The sequence below is a fragment of the Argiope bruennichi genome, chromosome 5 (assembly GCF_947563725.1).
Source record: "Argiope bruennichi chromosome 5, qqArgBrue1.1, whole genome shotgun sequence".
Taxonomy (NCBI): domain Eukaryota; kingdom Metazoa; phylum Arthropoda; class Arachnida; order Araneae; family Araneidae; genus Argiope; species Argiope bruennichi.
The window spans coordinates 128901679-128918227 of NC_079155.1; the positions used below are offsets into that span (position 1 = coordinate 128901679).

The 16549-nt window shown below is 27.7% G+C and overlaps 1 protein-coding gene across 6 annotated transcripts in view; it reads left to right on the forward strand.

The window, feature by feature from the left end:
- The window catches only part of LOC129968511 (cellular tumor antigen p53-like), a 66916-nt gene extending 52453 nt beyond the window's left edge, over positions 1-14463 (forward strand). For 4 of the 6 annotated variants that reach the window (XM_056082478.1, XM_056082479.1, XM_056082477.1 and 1 more), the window contains 9 exons: positions 570-658; positions 2221-2299; positions 2391-2574; positions 5938-6048; positions 6149-6254; positions 6794-6927; positions 7424-7518; positions 12372-12481; positions 13691-14463. In XM_056082478.1, coding sequence (XP_055938453.1) covers positions 570-658; positions 2221-2299; positions 2391-2574; positions 5938-6048; positions 6149-6254; positions 6794-6927; positions 7424-7518; positions 12372-12481; positions 13691-13754 — 972 coding nt within the window. In that variant the 3' untranslated portion in view covers positions 13755-14463. Of the gene's footprint in view, positions 1-569; positions 659-2220; positions 2300-2390; positions 2575-5937; positions 6049-6148; positions 6255-6793; positions 6928-7423; positions 7519-7910; positions 8010-12368; positions 12482-13690 lie in introns of those variants that run through there. The other 2 variants (XR_008784417.1, XR_008784418.1) reach the window with 2 other exon arrangements.
- Positions 14464-16549: the final 2086 nt, after the last annotated feature.

Below are 16549 nucleotides of genomic sequence, written 5' to 3' on the forward strand. Positions count from 1 at the left end.
ATGCTTTGAAAATAAGCAGGCTCATGAATGTAAAAGGGTCTTTTTTTTTTTTTTTTTTTTTTTTTTTTTTGAGGTGCTTAAAAAGTTTTTAATTTTTGAATCATTTTCTCGCTACGCACCCCGGATGACCAAGTATTGCAAACTGTATTTTTCTCTTTTTTTAATAATATTTATACTCTTGAAAATGTTTCTAATGTTTTAGGAGCTGAATTTGATAACATGCATCAATCTAAATTCATTAAAAAGTTGTTAAAGTACTTTAATATTGAGTTAATTGTTAAAGTTATACTCCTTCATATCAAGATTTTAATTATATTCATACTGAATGAATTAGAAGGCAAGAACAATTAAAGATGCTTATAAAATAAAGACGTATTTTGACCAGCTTTTGGGTAATATATTCTTCTTTAGCATGAATAAATCTACAAGTGAAAAAGTCCTCCTGTATAGTTTTAATCTTTAAATAAATTGATAATGCTTATGAAAATAGGAATAATTATATCAGATCATATTACTTGTGGACTGAACATATTTAATTTTTTAATAGAGAAGGATTTTTTGTTTTCCAGGAGCTTATTCAAGTGAATTCAACTGTGCCTGTGACAAATTCTGTGTCATCTTCCAGTGCAGCTTATGCACCTTCCTCCTTGCCTGCTAGGTATGCATAATCTCTGTAGAGATTTTATAGATTCAGTAGTTTTTGAGTAACTAATCTTTTTTTATACTATATTAAATCCTAACATTGTTTGGAATATAAATATTTGTATGCTTCGGTAATTCTTAGAAAATTTTTAAGCATTTATAATAAAATAATCTGATATAAATTACATATATATAAATTATATTTGTAGAATAATATGGAGGGAAGTAGATGGATTTAATACTAACGGAATTTGCTACAATATTATTAATATAAGTGAAATTTTACTGAATAGCTGCTAATATTTTTAATTAGTTTTGATTGACATTATATCTGAACTAAGGGATGAATTGCCTTTGGCAGCACACACAAGAGAATTCTTTTGAATTTATCATTAAATAAATTCAAAAGACTTCCCTTTATGTCAAAAATGATTAAGTGGTTATCATATAGTCAAATATTGCTAAAATGAATGCATTTTTATTTGCATATCAAAAAATTCTAATTCTATAATTCATTCTATCATTCATCTTTCATATTGTGTATAACTTGAAAATTACAACAAAAAGCTTCCTTAATCACCAGTTTGATGAAAAATGGTGTATTTCAATAAATTTACCTTTTCATATCATGGGAAGTTTTTCTGGTATGAGGATTAAACTTTGCAGTTGCATAATTGAGTGCAAGAAAACATTTTTTTTTTTTTTCTATAGATGACTGCATAAAACTTTTACTGTTTAACTTTTTTATATCCTTTTATATTGGAACCAAAATATTTTCTTACCTTTAGATGTCTTATTTGATAACGCTTGGCAGTTGGAAGCATATTTTTAATTGCAGTGGTTATGGACATAAATATTTGTTCCACTTTGAGGGAATATCCCATATTTATAATATGGAAATGGTAATTAACAATTAAAGAATTATCAGGGCTTAAAGCAATACCATCTGTATTGATTTCCAGAACTTTGTACAAAGAAAAATTTAAATTATTAGCAACTGCTGATATTTTCATATCAGCATGAGCATGCTATCTCAGGCTTATATTAAATGTGAGGTGAAATTTTTCATTTTGATTCAGTGTTGTTAGAAAACATAAAATTTGGATGATGAAAGGTGTCTGTTGCCTATTCAGCAATTGTATAAATATTTTAAGTGTGTGTGTGTGTGTGTATATATATATATAATTCTTTTTTTATCTGCGACCTTCTTATTTAAGATCAAAATATTTATGCCAAACGACTTTGAAATCTTTTAAATGATTTTTTAAAGAATATCAAATTTAATTAAATACAGGAATTGGCAGCTCAGGGACAAATAAAATTTTAAAAAATTAATTTTGTTATTCAGTATAAATGGGTGCCTTTGAATAAAGTAATAATTGGTGATATGCGATAACTTTTAATAAAAAATTTTATTATTAGTATCATTTAAATTTTCAGTAAGCCTTCCTTATGGTATTTACAATTGTTTGTGAATAAAAGTCTATTTAGTAATTAGGATTTCTGTAACACACAATAAGTGAATTTTCGTTTGTGTTTTATATAAATAGATTATTTTACTCTTATTTATATTTTTAGTCAGAATTGGTCTGGTTTGTATGATTTCACTGTTTCCTTTGGACCTCAGCAGAAGACAACTAAAGGAGTGTCATGGACTGTAAGTGCTTATTTTTATGAATGAATAGAATTTTTCAAGTAATATTTTATTATATAATTTTTAGTTGCTTCTTATTTGAATATTTTAATAGTATTCAAAGTTGAAAGATAAACTTTATGTTGGAAAAGATGCTCCTTGCCCTATCAACTTCTCTGCAAAAGTTGGCGAGACTGATGGCATCATCATACGTGCTACTGCTTTATATAGCTCACCTGAACATGCATCAGAAGTTGTCCATCGTTGCGTAAATCATTCAATGATAGAAGCTTCTAAAGGTATATTCTCTTTCCTTCATCTTTCATAAAGGAAAATAAGTATGACCATGTGACATTTAATATTAACAAACATGATGCCTTTCTTAAGAAATGCAGATTTCAGTATTTCCAGAATTGAATTTCCCATTCTTGTGGTCAATTGATTTTCTTCTTTAATTATAACCATTCAGGATGGATGTACATGGAAAGTATGACTTCTATTGGGTGGGACCCAACAAGTAGCCATAGAGACCATGGCGTTTTCTATCGCTAGTCCTTAATGCTCATTAATTTCGTAAAAATGTACGTAATAATTTGCAAAATACATCCTTTGCGAAGAAATGTAACAGTTTTGTGACAAAATATATTTTTTTGGTCATGGTTTTAAAAATTAAAATATTTAATACTAAAAAAATATTTTTAAAATGTGTATTTTCTTATTATTGATAATACTTAACTCTAGATTATTGATGCAAAATTTAAAAGTATAAGGAAAAGTAAATATTATTTACAATTAATATTTTAAAATACATCATAAAATTTAATAATTAATGTTTCAAACCATTTGAGAAATCTCAAAATGCACATCAATACAAAAGCTGATATTACGTAATTTATAAGTGTTGTCTCATTTCTTGTCTTACTTTGAGCAAACTATGCATCTTTTTAATCATTTTTATCATAAATTGATATTTTTTAACTGTTTATTACAAATATCCATAAAATAATTGTTCATAATTTAACACTTCTGTTTCTCTCTCTCTCTCTCTCTCTCAAAAAAAAAAAAAAAAAGATAGAATGTTATTTTAGTAAGATTTTTTCTCAATTGGGAGTATAAATTATAGCAGTCATTTCTCTTTACTTAGCAAGTTTGTGTTTCTATTTGTGTTTAAGAAACCTGGTGATTCTTGGACACTTGCTAGCTCCAAAGTTACCTGGGAAAGAAAAATACTAATATATGAGACCAATGTTTTTTTTGGGGGGGGGGGGTGGAGATATGGATTACTGATGTAATTTAACCTCTTCACTGTTTTATTTACCTTACTATGAAATTAGATGAAGTTTTCAATTTTGGGAATACTTTATTATTTTGATACAAATGAGAATTCCTATAGAACACTTGGGATTTTTATTTATTCTATACTAGCCGCCTTTGGCGACCAGCCGGTTCACCAATCTTATTGCTCGTTAAAATTTTAATAATTAAATATTTTATGTAATTCCTACTTTAATATCTTCTTCATCAAATATTTTAAAGCTTCAAATTTTGATAGTCATGTAATTCACTCTAAATAATATAAAGTATTTCAGCCATAACATAATATGTATCTCTGCTAGTTTCGGTAGAATTTATGCTTAAAATTAAAATGGAAATGACTAAACTGCAATTAATATAATAATATTTTTTACTGAAACAAAGCATTTTTTTTAATAATATGATTACTGATAATAGAGTCACTGAGCGTTTAAACTTTATGGGCACTAAAGAATATCTTTCTTAAGTTATGTAATATCTCAAGAATTTGTCAACAAAATTTTCTCAGATTCATCATGAACAGATCGATTCATTAACAATGTTTCATTTTAAATGCATCAAACACTAAGAAAATAAAATGAATCGTTTAAAATAATCGGTCGAAAACAGGTTTAAAAAAACTGCTTAAAAAACGATGTACTTAAAACTATAAGCATATACAAAAAATATATAACTAACATAAATACATTTTAATTACAAAAGCATGCAACGAACCTAAAAAAAATTTTAATCCAGTCCGCATCCGTTGATAATAATTCGTCAACACAATGCGGAATTCAGAACACAAAGCGCATGCGTGAATTTTCAACGCCAGTTACGTAACGCAAATAAATGATTTTTTTTTCTACCCCAGTTGGGGTAACGCTATGCGGATTAGACATTTTTAATTTCCTTTGTTCTGTTTTATTTTAATTCAAAAGTACTTCAGAATGAATCTGAAGGATCGATTCATTAACAATGTTTAATTTTAAATGCATCAAACATTAAGAAAATAAACAGAATCGTTTGAAATAATCCGCCGAAAAATATTAACCCTAGCCTCATTACTGTTGGGAGAAAAAATAACTGAAGTCTTACTCATTTGGCGGTGGAGAAAATGGAAGATTTTTTTGGCGGGAAAGTTAGTTTTTAATTAATAATTAAAATTCTAATTAAAAATTCGAAAAAAGGAACCCCAGGTGCACATTCCCGACCTCCAAGGTATACGCGTACCAAATTTGGTAGCTGTATGTCAAATGACCTGGCCTGTAGAGCGCCAACACACACACACACACATTGAGCTTTATTATAAGTATAGATAACTTTGGAAATATTGTAACAATTACAAAAAGCTTAATTGGAGTTTAAAATTGTGAAAATGAGATAAATGGATACACGCATTTCGTACGGGCAAACTGGTTAAGAGGTTAATAGAAATCATTTTGTTTTTAAAAAAGGCCTGGTGCACATGCATGCAAATAGATCTTTTAAAGCCTTTCAGTGGATGTGGCATTTGGTCCTGAGGTGAAAAAAAATGCAAGTGACCAAATGCATTGTTCACCCGAAAACACATATCTACTCTGGAGGGTAATAATGTGTACCTCAAAGTGGTTTTTTAAAACTTTACAGTTTAACAAAATGTTGCCTTTTCCTGTGATAATTTCTGATAATATTATAGCACCAATATATTTTTTTTTTTTTTGTTTACAATTTAAATTCTGTCCTCAACATGAATTACTGACAAAGCAGAATTCAAGAAATCAACATATATTTACTTAAAACTGAGAAAACTGTAAAAAATTTACATTCATATTGTAATTTATATTAACACTAGCATTATTGTATTTTCCATATACCTATAACTACAATCACTTGTCATTTTAACCACTTGTCCCAATTACAAGAAAGAGCATGCTAATTTTATGTAAACTAAAAGTATATAAATTGTTTAGTAAGTAAGCATTTTTTTTAACAAAGGATAATTATGTGTTCAAAAAATATAAACAAAAACCATACTATTTATATTTAAATCTTAAACAATCAAAATTTACTCTTAATTGTCTTTAAATTTATCGGTATTTCATAAATTGGATTGGCAGTTTTCACTATGAAATAAATTTATTAAAAATATATAAATAAATAATTAAAAAATAGTTCCACAATTTTTTTTTTTTTTTTTTTTTTTTTTTTTGATATCACAAATGCCAAAATTTTGTTGTTCTTGCATGCATTTATCTGGCATTGTTTACTTTTATTGGAAAATGACAGACAAGCATTGATTTTCCCTTTTTTGAGAAGTTAAAATTTTAAGGGTTTTGTTGAAATGTACCGTGTATGAATTTTTGTTGCTACAAATTTTCTTATTGCAGGTGTGTTTGAGGCAGAACATTTGGTTCGCTGTGAAAGTCAAAGAGCTACTTATGAACAAGACAATACTACTAAACGCCATAGTGTCATTGTTCCATTTGAAAATCCTCCTGGTATGTAATGGAACTAACTATGTATTTTTGAACCTTTTTGGGTTTTTTTTCCCCCCCCCCTTTCAATATTTTTAATCTTATTCAATTTATTCTTCCCCAGCTGGTCAACTATATTCCACCTATCTTTATAAGTTCACTTGCTTTGGATCCTGTGCTGGTGGACCCAATAGGAGGCCTCTAATGCTCATATTCTCTCTTGAAAAGGGGTATGCATGATTTTATGGAAGCTAATCTTGTTTGAATAAATGTTTGATTAGAATGTGAGCTGAAAGTTTTTATAAAAATTTTCCATGAATCCCACACATCTTTTGCTCCTACTTTTAATTTAAAAATATTTGTATATGCATAATTAATCAAAATTAATACTTAATTATTTTTTATAGTAATTTTAAATGAACATAGGAATATTATATGTTGATTCTTTTGCACTCTGCCTTTCTACTAAACAGCATTCTTTTTGATATCAAACTATACTTTTTGTGTACAGTTTGTAAATAACTAAAAGGGCATCTTGATTACAAAGAAAAATTTTTGCTAATAAAGGAAGTAAAGATGTACTTTCTAAATAAAGACCATTTTGTGATCATCTTATGAAATATCCTTAATCTTCATTTAGAATCCACAGAGACATAAACAGTATTGGCTTTGTTCTTGTTATTATCATCTTAAGACTATGTTTAAATGATCATATAAACATCAGTTGTAACTTTTTATTATTGGATGAAATAGATTTTCTATTGTTTAGGGGTAAAGTGGTTGGTCGACGGAAATTGGATGTAAAAATCTGTGCCTGTCCTGGTCGAGATCGGAAAGCAGAGGAACAGCAACTCATTGAAGGACATCCTCAGCTTCCATTAAAAAGAAAAGAACAAGAACTGAGTATGCATTTTACTTCAACTAATAATTGTGATTTCTCTGAATTCTTCTGAAACTCTTTTGCATAGTAGTAATTATGTTAGTCAGCCAGTAGAAGAATAATTTATCATCATTTCTACCTACTATTTATATTTAAAATAGTAAAATGATTAAGCTAATAGATAAAATAAGGAAAATATGAAAAGTTGGAAGTTTATAATAATTATATTTCATCTTTAGATTATAATATCCTCTGTCATTTGTGTACAGTTTAATCTTTTAAAGTCAGTGTCAAAATAAAATTTTTGCCTTGCTTCACATAACATATCAGTTGAATGGAGTAAGTATTTAAAAGATATGCAGTTATTTCTTTAATTTTGAAATATTGAATTAATATTGAAAGGGTAATTTCGAAGACAGGTATTTTGCATCATGTAATATATTGCATGGTGCTGTTTATTGTATTATGGGCTTTTTAGCTATGAAATTTATATATTTATTGCTCTTTCTTTTTTTACAGCTAGCTTAGCAGATACTCTTCAGTTTACAAAAAATATTTACTTACCTGCTACAAAGAAACTAAAGCCCAACAAGAATAGCCCCTATGTTCTTTCAGTAAGATAAGTTTTTATATATATATATTTTTTAATATTAATTTCATGTTTACAAACAGGATGTTTAATGTCTTGAACGATGCTTAATTTAAAAAGAGTGCATCTTAAAAAGTGCTTAATTTTCTCGAAGTGTGAGGGAAGCTTTTGAACATGTATTAACAAACTTTAAAACACATATTAAGATAACACTTAATTTTTTTTATCCTGCTTCCTTTTTCTTCAACAGTGCATTGAAATACTGGAGAGGTTATCCAGAAGGGACAGTATAAAATATGTACTGTGTCATGCTTGTTTCAAATCTAAAAATGTTCAGACTTCAGTAGAATTCAAAGATGGTGAAGAATTTTTTGTTATGTCTGATAAATGTATGTTTAACCTTTTTATATGTTAAAGAAAATTACTCATCCTGGACTGATGAATGGAAGATAAGAATGTAGCACAGTGGATTTGGTGTTCCAAAGAGAACATCGGAGAAGCTGCTATAAAAACACAGTTAAGCTTCTTTAGTTTCTTGCATATTTGATCATTGTTCTTGTTAATACATAGTTTTTTCAGCAGGGTTGCCACTGAAATCTGGAAAAATATCACACACACACACTCCTACATATATTTAAGACATGAGGAAATGTACATATAGCATTCATGTACTAGTTATAATGCAGTATAATTTTAAGGAGTGGAAAAAGCAGGGAGAGGAAGTTACAGTTTAACATTATTTGAAATAAGATACTAAAATTTTATATTTACGCAAGGGGCAAAAAAAAACAATATTATCTTTATTGCCTTAACAAAATTATATATAAGGGGAATATTGCCTCTCATGCTGTTTAATTATGAGTCATACAAATTTCAGGACTTGGATTGGGATTGCCACGTCACTGGGAAAACCCAGAAAATGCAGATAAATATAAAAATTTTAGTAAAAACCAAGAAAAGTTTAATTGTATTGGTTATTTCTTTTTCAATTAAAAAAGAATATTGATATCTAAAGATTGCAAGAACGAAAGATAGTAAGTATTCTTAGTTTCTAAAAACTAAACAGTATAATTTGAGATTGTATTGTAGGAAACCACTTCCCCCCTCCCTCCTCTAATTCTTTACTCCCCAACTTTTTTTCTCATATTAGCAATAATGTAGTTCCAAACTAAACTCTTATCCGAATTCACTTATCGAAAAACTACCACATCTTGGAACAGGAAAAAATATTTTCCATTAGAAGTCTTAATTTTTTTAAGTTGAATTTTTAAAATTGTTTCTATAATTACATTGTGTATTACATATCTTTCTGCATTTCGACATTTTTGCGAAAGACATCTTATGTTACAAATCATATTTACACTTTTTTAGCAATTAACATAAGTAATATTTAATACGGATAAATTTTTTTTTTTTTTTTCTTCTTTTTTCTACAGACTTAATTTAAGGTATTTTTTGCACTGAAAGGTGAAATTTTTACATCTTTATGATGACGCCTCACCAATTGTCATTTTATAGAGGAGAATATACCTTGATCATTCTTTGACAAAGTTTTTTAAAAAGTATATTCAAGCTTTTGAAATAAAGACATTTATATAAAAGCGTGAAAATATTGTTTAAGGACATCCCTACATTTAATAAACTTGGGATCTTTCAATTTTGAGCTTAAAATTCAGGAATTTTATATTTAAGTGACTATTTCATCTAAATTTTGCTATGAAATAAAGCAAAATGCTTTTACAAAAATAATGAATTGTTCACTCCCCCCCCCCCCCCCATATAGTTTTGTTTCTTTAAAGATGGTCTTAATATCTTTCTCTCTTTTGAATCACTTTCGACAAGGAAACGCTGTTTAATGCTTCAACACAAACTATCTTTAAAATCATTTTGATAGAATTGCAAATATCAGAGTTAACAGATAGGTGCGTTTTTTTTAAATTTTGAAATGCATATAGTGTATGAATTGAATGTTATAAATGAAATGGCTTCATATTTCTCAATGAAACCTAAGTGAAACAGAATATAAAATGAAATTAAGGCTTTTGGGGATAATAACAAGCACATATTTGTATCAACTAAGCAACCTTCAAAATTGATTTTACTAATTTTCATCAAAATCCTTATACAAATTTTATTGTTTCCTAATTCAAAGAATCCTATCTAAAAGAAGTTAAAGTGTGTATTTTAGGATAATTTCCTTATATTTAAATATGATTTGTTTAATTTATATTTTGTTCAAAAATCTACAGCTTATTTGTGACCATTAATAATCATGTATAAAATACAATTTAGTATAAGTCTGAAATTAAATTTTAAAAAGCGGTGAAAATTTAATTTGCATTTAGCATTTTGTTTCAATTTTCAAGCCAATATTCATTTTACTATAATCTTTTTGCTCACGTTATCTATTCTTTCCTGTTTCTTGTGAATCAGATCACTAAAATGTAAGACTGTTTTTCTTTTTCAAATTTAATTTTCACAACTTTTTTTTTAAACTGCTATTATGACACCACTTGAGATTGTAGAAAACATTTTTAAAGTCAATTCTTTTTCTTTTCTTGGATTTTTTCTGATAAAAAAAAGTATTTTAAGCCATTTTTCGTTTCCCTTGGTTTCTATTCCAAACAGAGTTGAATTTTCAAAAAATAATATAAATAATAAACAGTTATTTCCTTATATACAACATATATTTAAATGGAATATCAAAAATTTATCTTGTATAAAAAAATGATTTTTCCTAATTTTCATTCCACATTAACTCATGATCTTATTGATTTATCATTATATTTTATAGCTCAGTTTATAAAACTTTATAAAATAGATTAATTTTAAAGGACTGTTAAATACTTTTCCTCTATATTAATAGTGTTTTATTTAAACTCAAAAATGTGTAAATTTGTTATAAACTTTATCTTGTAACACTCAGGGTAAAAATCAGAGGTCAGTTTTGTACAGATTGCTCAACAGCTTAAATCAATAAAATGGATGTTGCATATTTTTTCCTTGGGAAAATTAGAATTCGATTGGACTATTTAATTTTTTAAAAAAAACTTTCATTAATATTTTTACTATGATTAATGCTATTAATAATTTTTATAATGCTAATATTTAAAAAAAATTATTTGTTTATTTTAGGCTGTCATGTAAATAATGTATTTTTAGAAGCAATTTTTATTAACATTCTAGTGTTTAATATCTTAACTCAATTTCCTCACGCTTCTTTTTCCGAAATCATACCTGAAATAAAATACAGAAATTCAATCACATTTTATTCATATTACTTCAAATTTTAGTTTGAATAGCACATGTTCACTCCACAAAAGAAATTATGATCAATAAAAAGAAAGAAAATTCATTATTTTGGATGGATCAAAATTTTAATTAGTTTTATTTAAATAAAAATTTTGATTTTTCTAAAACTTTTTTCTTAATAAACATTTACTATATATGTAGTAAATACAAAGCCAAATTTGGAATCTCTAGGCTCACTTATTTTATAGAGAGCATTTTTCACCGATTTTTGCTTTTCGCTATTCACAGGAAATACATCAAATTAAAATATATAAATCAGGGATTCTTAAACCAAATTTTCGTCTACTCCTTGCTAACTTCTTGTAATATGTAAAAAAACAAATGTCAGGTGCTTACAAAAATTTATTAAGTGATGTTTGCAAGCAATACATTATGCAAGGCTGTTCTTTTTTTACCTTACTTTGTTTCATTCAAACCTGTGCAAAATGCTCATAAATTGTTACTTTTTCAATTATATTTACAAATCTGTTAACACTTATATGTAATTAGTTGTGGAATAATTATAACCACATTTCTCTAAAAACAGATTTATGATTTTTTTTTAGTATTTCAAAATGAATGAGTGTACCATAAGCATTATTATAAAATAGAATGATATTATATAAAAAAACATATAAGAATAGATTTCTATATCTCTTCACAATATTATGGCACTACCGAGAAAAAAAATTTGTTTTCTTTAAAGGTTTATTGAAAATGAATTTCTTCTCAAATACAATTCTGAAGGTTATTGATATTTTATTGTGTTTTAAACTGAAACAAAACCCTAATTCTTAATGAAACAGAAATTTCTTTCAAGGTTTTATTCAGTATTTGAAAAGAAAAGAAAAATTTATGAATAGAGAAAATCTTGGCACTTTTATGTCAAAAATAAATATAACAAAACAGATGCATATTTCAATTTTAAGTAATGAGATTTCTACCCAAGTGTTTGTAGCATGGATGAACTTTGCTGTAAAGTAGGGTGTGTGGGTTGTTTGTTTTAATATAAAAGAGGAAAAAATATAAATTTTTTTGTTGTTAATATCATGTTAATGCCAATTGATATATTTTAAGAATGTTTATTCATATCTCTTTAAAATAAGGTCGTCAAAAAATATTTTGCTTTACTTTTGAAAATAATTATAAAATTTTGCAATCAAAACAATGATTTAAGAAAGAATTTGTTAACCAGCGCAAATTAGTTCCATTCGGACTACCTGCGGTCCTTCTCGTCCATCACTGTCAAAGAGGGACAGTAAAAGTGAAAAAAGGCGTGTACGCCGATTACAGCAGCAACAACCGGAGTAGGAATAAACCTTTTGCGTCCATCTTGAAGACAACCAAAGAGGTCGAAATAAGACTTTTCCGCCTATTTAGAAGGGGGTTTGATTTGCAGAAAATTATGTCTCCGGCACTTGGAGGGTTAAAAACATATCCTGTAGGCTTCTTAAAATTTGCCACATTAACTTTTTTCTAAAAGGGAAGGTTGGAGATATTATAAATTGTTGACATTTTAGCTTTTTATGTAATATACATTGTGCAGAATTTTCTGTTTTGGTAATTGCATTTTCTTTTATTTTTCAGGTTTCAGATAAAGAGTGCTATGAATTTTTAAAGCATATGAAAAAGTTTTTTGAAATGTGCAAGACAGTGAATAATTTACCTCCTTCCATTAAAAATGTACTGATGAATCCGTAAGTAAACATTCAGGATCTTTTAGGAAACATTAATGCGTTATATAAATGGCTGCTGTTGTCAGCTTTACTGATACATACTCGTCATTTGCAATTATTTTATGGTTGCATGTATTTTATAGTATTTTTTTAATTTGAAATGTAATTTGATTTTTTTTTTTTTTTTTTTTTAAATCAGTAAAATGTTTAAGTATTTTAGATTTAATGCTTCAGTTTGTCATGGGGGGGGGTGATATAAGTTGAATAGTGTTACTTAATTTTTTTTTTTTTTTTTTTCCCCTGCCATTCTTTTTTCTGATATTGTAATGGAGCTGGAAATAATATAATATTAAAAATCTATTCAGAGCAAGTCTGTTTGGATATAAATTAAGAGAGCTAGGTGGATAAAATTCAGACTTAACATCGATAATTGTAGACAACTATCAGGTTTTGTGCTATATTTAGCACGAGGTTGAAAGTCTGTCAATCTGTACTTTTAGAAGCATGTAAATGTGATAAGTCAAAAGCACAATGGCTTAAGTATGTTAAATTTGATTCAACTGAGGTTTTATATATATATATATAATATATAAGCCATTAGTTTTAGCATTAATAATAAAATAATTTTGCCAATTCATTAAAAATAAGCTTTTTTTTTTTTTTTTTTACAGCATAAAGTTGAAACTTATAAATTGTTTATTTTTCTTTCTTCTAGTTCTTCCTTTTGTAATCTTTGCTGTATCAATTAACATTAAAAAAAGTTAAAATAATTATACTTCTAATTTGTTTTATTTTAATGTTTATTTCAATAATTTTATTTATTCAGGTTATGCAATATTACATAGTTTTGTCTCCTATGATAAAGTTGTATTATAAATTTTATCAAAAAATGCATAAAATAATTGTTGTTTTTTAACTTTTTATCTTTTAATTTTCTGCTGTGTTCACTGTTACACATTTTAAAATATGATCAGGTTTTTAAATAGAAAGATCTTTTTAATAATGTGAATTGAAGTGAACATCTCTAGATCGTTCTATCATTTTGTCACATTAGGGCATATAAATAGGAAGCTAAAGTAATTTTATTTTCTTAGAAAATGATATGATCAGTTTTGTTTATAGAAATTAATATAATGATATTAATAAAATCAAGCTATCTTACCTTTATTGCTTTTATTATTGATGTATTATGCATAAAGTTTTAAATTATGGCTTTCCTCCCCCTTTTAGTGGTCGCTACAAAAGTAATAAGAAAAATGGAGCTGACAATGAAGAAAGTGACAGTGATCAATGAACATATTTTTAGAGCTTTCTTGTTGTATTGTATTTAAATCAAGATGTAATTGTTACTGTTTTTATGGAATGTATCATAAATCATCTTTTTACCTATGCAATGGCTCTTATGTATTTTGTATATTATCTCACCATTCTGTGCAAAAATTATTGCAAGACTCTGTACAGTTGTGGAATACTTCTAAATGCCTCAAATCATAGGTGTTAGTTATTGACATTGTTTATTTTTGATATTAATTAGAAGGGAATTTGAATTGATTTTGTAATTGTTATACTTCTATTAAATGAATGAAATCAATAATCTTGTTAATTTACTGTCATGAATCTCATAGTCTCTAGTGGCTCATTTTTTTTATACTTAAATGACTGAAAATTCATTTTGCATCTAGGCAAGAATGCCATGCATATATTTTAAGTATTAATATTTACTTGACTTTGATTATATGGGCTTTAGTGCTGGTACACTAATTTGCCCTTTAAGGCAGAAATTTTCTTAGCCATTCTCTCATTAACCTATTACTATTCAGATTTTGTTTTTAACCCATTTGTGTTTGATAGCTCTATATATACTCTGTATGTTCTTTTGATGAATTAATGACTATGCAAATTTCATTGCAATTTATTTAAATTAATTTATTTTTTTACCATCTAATGATTCTTAATTATACATTGTTATTTAAGTCATCAAAATAAAGGATTTTCCTATTTTAGTCTGGTTTATTTGTTTGCATATAGTTAAGGATGTGCTTTTATATATATATTTTTAGAAACACTATTATATCGGAAGATCTCAAACACCAATCCCAATTAATGCCGATTGTGTATATTAACTGCCTACAAAATACTTTATTTGCTTTTAGTTTAATTCATTCAATTTGTAAAAGTTGGGACAAAAAAAAAATCCTTCTTAATATAAACATTAATCCTTCACCCTTTGGGGATGTGGGAAGTCATCTCAATAGGTCTCTCCTACATGGGCAAGAGTGTAGAAAATATTTTTTCTATAAATTGCTCAAAGATTGGCTCCAACTTGAAAAATCACCGGCGATTTCCTCTTTCACATTAAGAAGCTTGTTAAGATTGTTTTCGGATTTTCATTGGTGATTAGAATTTAAGTGGCTTCTCATTCTTGGGGGGATGAATTTCCATTTCAGAGGAATAACTTTTTTTCCTGTTCCATAAAAAAGATATATACTAGGCAATGATTTGGAAATTTATATAAAGACAGTGCGTTTGGAGACTATTGTTTTAAAATAAATGACAGGAATTCGCTTTCGAAGATACACAGAAATTCTACCGTACAAATATATTGTGCATTAGGGTGGAACGAAAAAATCAATCAATCGCAGAATTTAGAGAATAAACTAGACGTTTACTTGATAGTGTTAACTTGTATGAGAGAAAATATAGTGCCAGTTACGAAAGGTTCTAAGCGATCAGTGCTCTAACAGGAAAACGGTTATAGGTTATATTGATATTGCTACCTCAAGCACTTTGAGGAATAAAGAACGGACAAAAACTAGTGCATCAGAAATGATTACTGACGACAGTGACAACGCTGAAGAACAACAGTGTTCTTTACAAAAAGAGAGGCAAGCCAACAAGATCCATCAACTAGACAAGAAGCGATAAAACTACTAAGTGCCTGTGCGGTTTAATATTAAATTAAAAACTTGATAGACAAGGCATCTGAAGCTGAACCAAATAGTATAGGGGACTCGGTTATCGACGATCACCGGCTTCCTTGTTACATGCAAGCAGTGGAAAGAGCTGTGAAACTGGTGGCCGAATCGGCTCGAAATGTTTGTGGTTCAATCGCAAGAGAAGGAAACATAAGAGCAAAAATTCACTCACCTATGAATATGCCAAAATTTAATTTAAAAAACCAATTTAATGTGGCAGTGAAGTAGAAACAAACATTTTACAGCTGTAACATTTGTAATCATTAAGGAAGAAGAAGTAAAAAACGCAAATTGGACATAAAAAATATTTTTTTTATTATTATACTTTGTAATTAATAATTTTTCCAATTGTAATGCTTATATATGTATTTAAAATCATCTTTTGTAACATTATATGAACGGAAAATTCGTAAAAATATTTTATCACAGTTTATAATTTTTCAATTTTACATGTTTTAAGCTTTTTGCGACACCAGTAAATATTGTTCAATTACAACCAGAATTTTTTAAAATTCTTTTTGAACGTAAAAGCTAACTTTTCACCACTATTGTCAAACTAAAACCTATGAAAAAAAATTTAAAAACTTTTTGGCAAATTTTAAGTTTTTGCGATAACTCAAGATCGTGTAATATTGCAACAAAATTTTTAAATATTGTTATTGAACCTAAATGGTAACTTTTCCGCACTATTATCAAACTAAAATGTAAACAAAAAATTTTAAGGCCATTTTCGTTCTTCCCTATTGTGCATATTTGCCAAGATTTCTCTTGCATGGCGGATGGTACGAAGCGAATTATGAGAGAATCTTGCTTCAATACCACCATGTGAACCGGTGGTGTAGGTGAAAAGAGCACAGGCTGTCGGCCATGGTGTGGAATTTTTTCTTCCGAATCCCGCTTGTGTCAAATGTATATATATATTGAAATTTTACAGAAAAATAAGATCTTTTTTCTCATTTCTTAAGTTTATGAAATATGTAAAGACAGTGTGTTTGGAAACTATTGTTTTAAAATAATCGACAGGAATTCGCTTTCGAAGATGCACAGAAATACTTCTATAGGAATACATTGCGCATATTTGGAAAGATTCAACTCATCTGTCGGATGGTAAGAT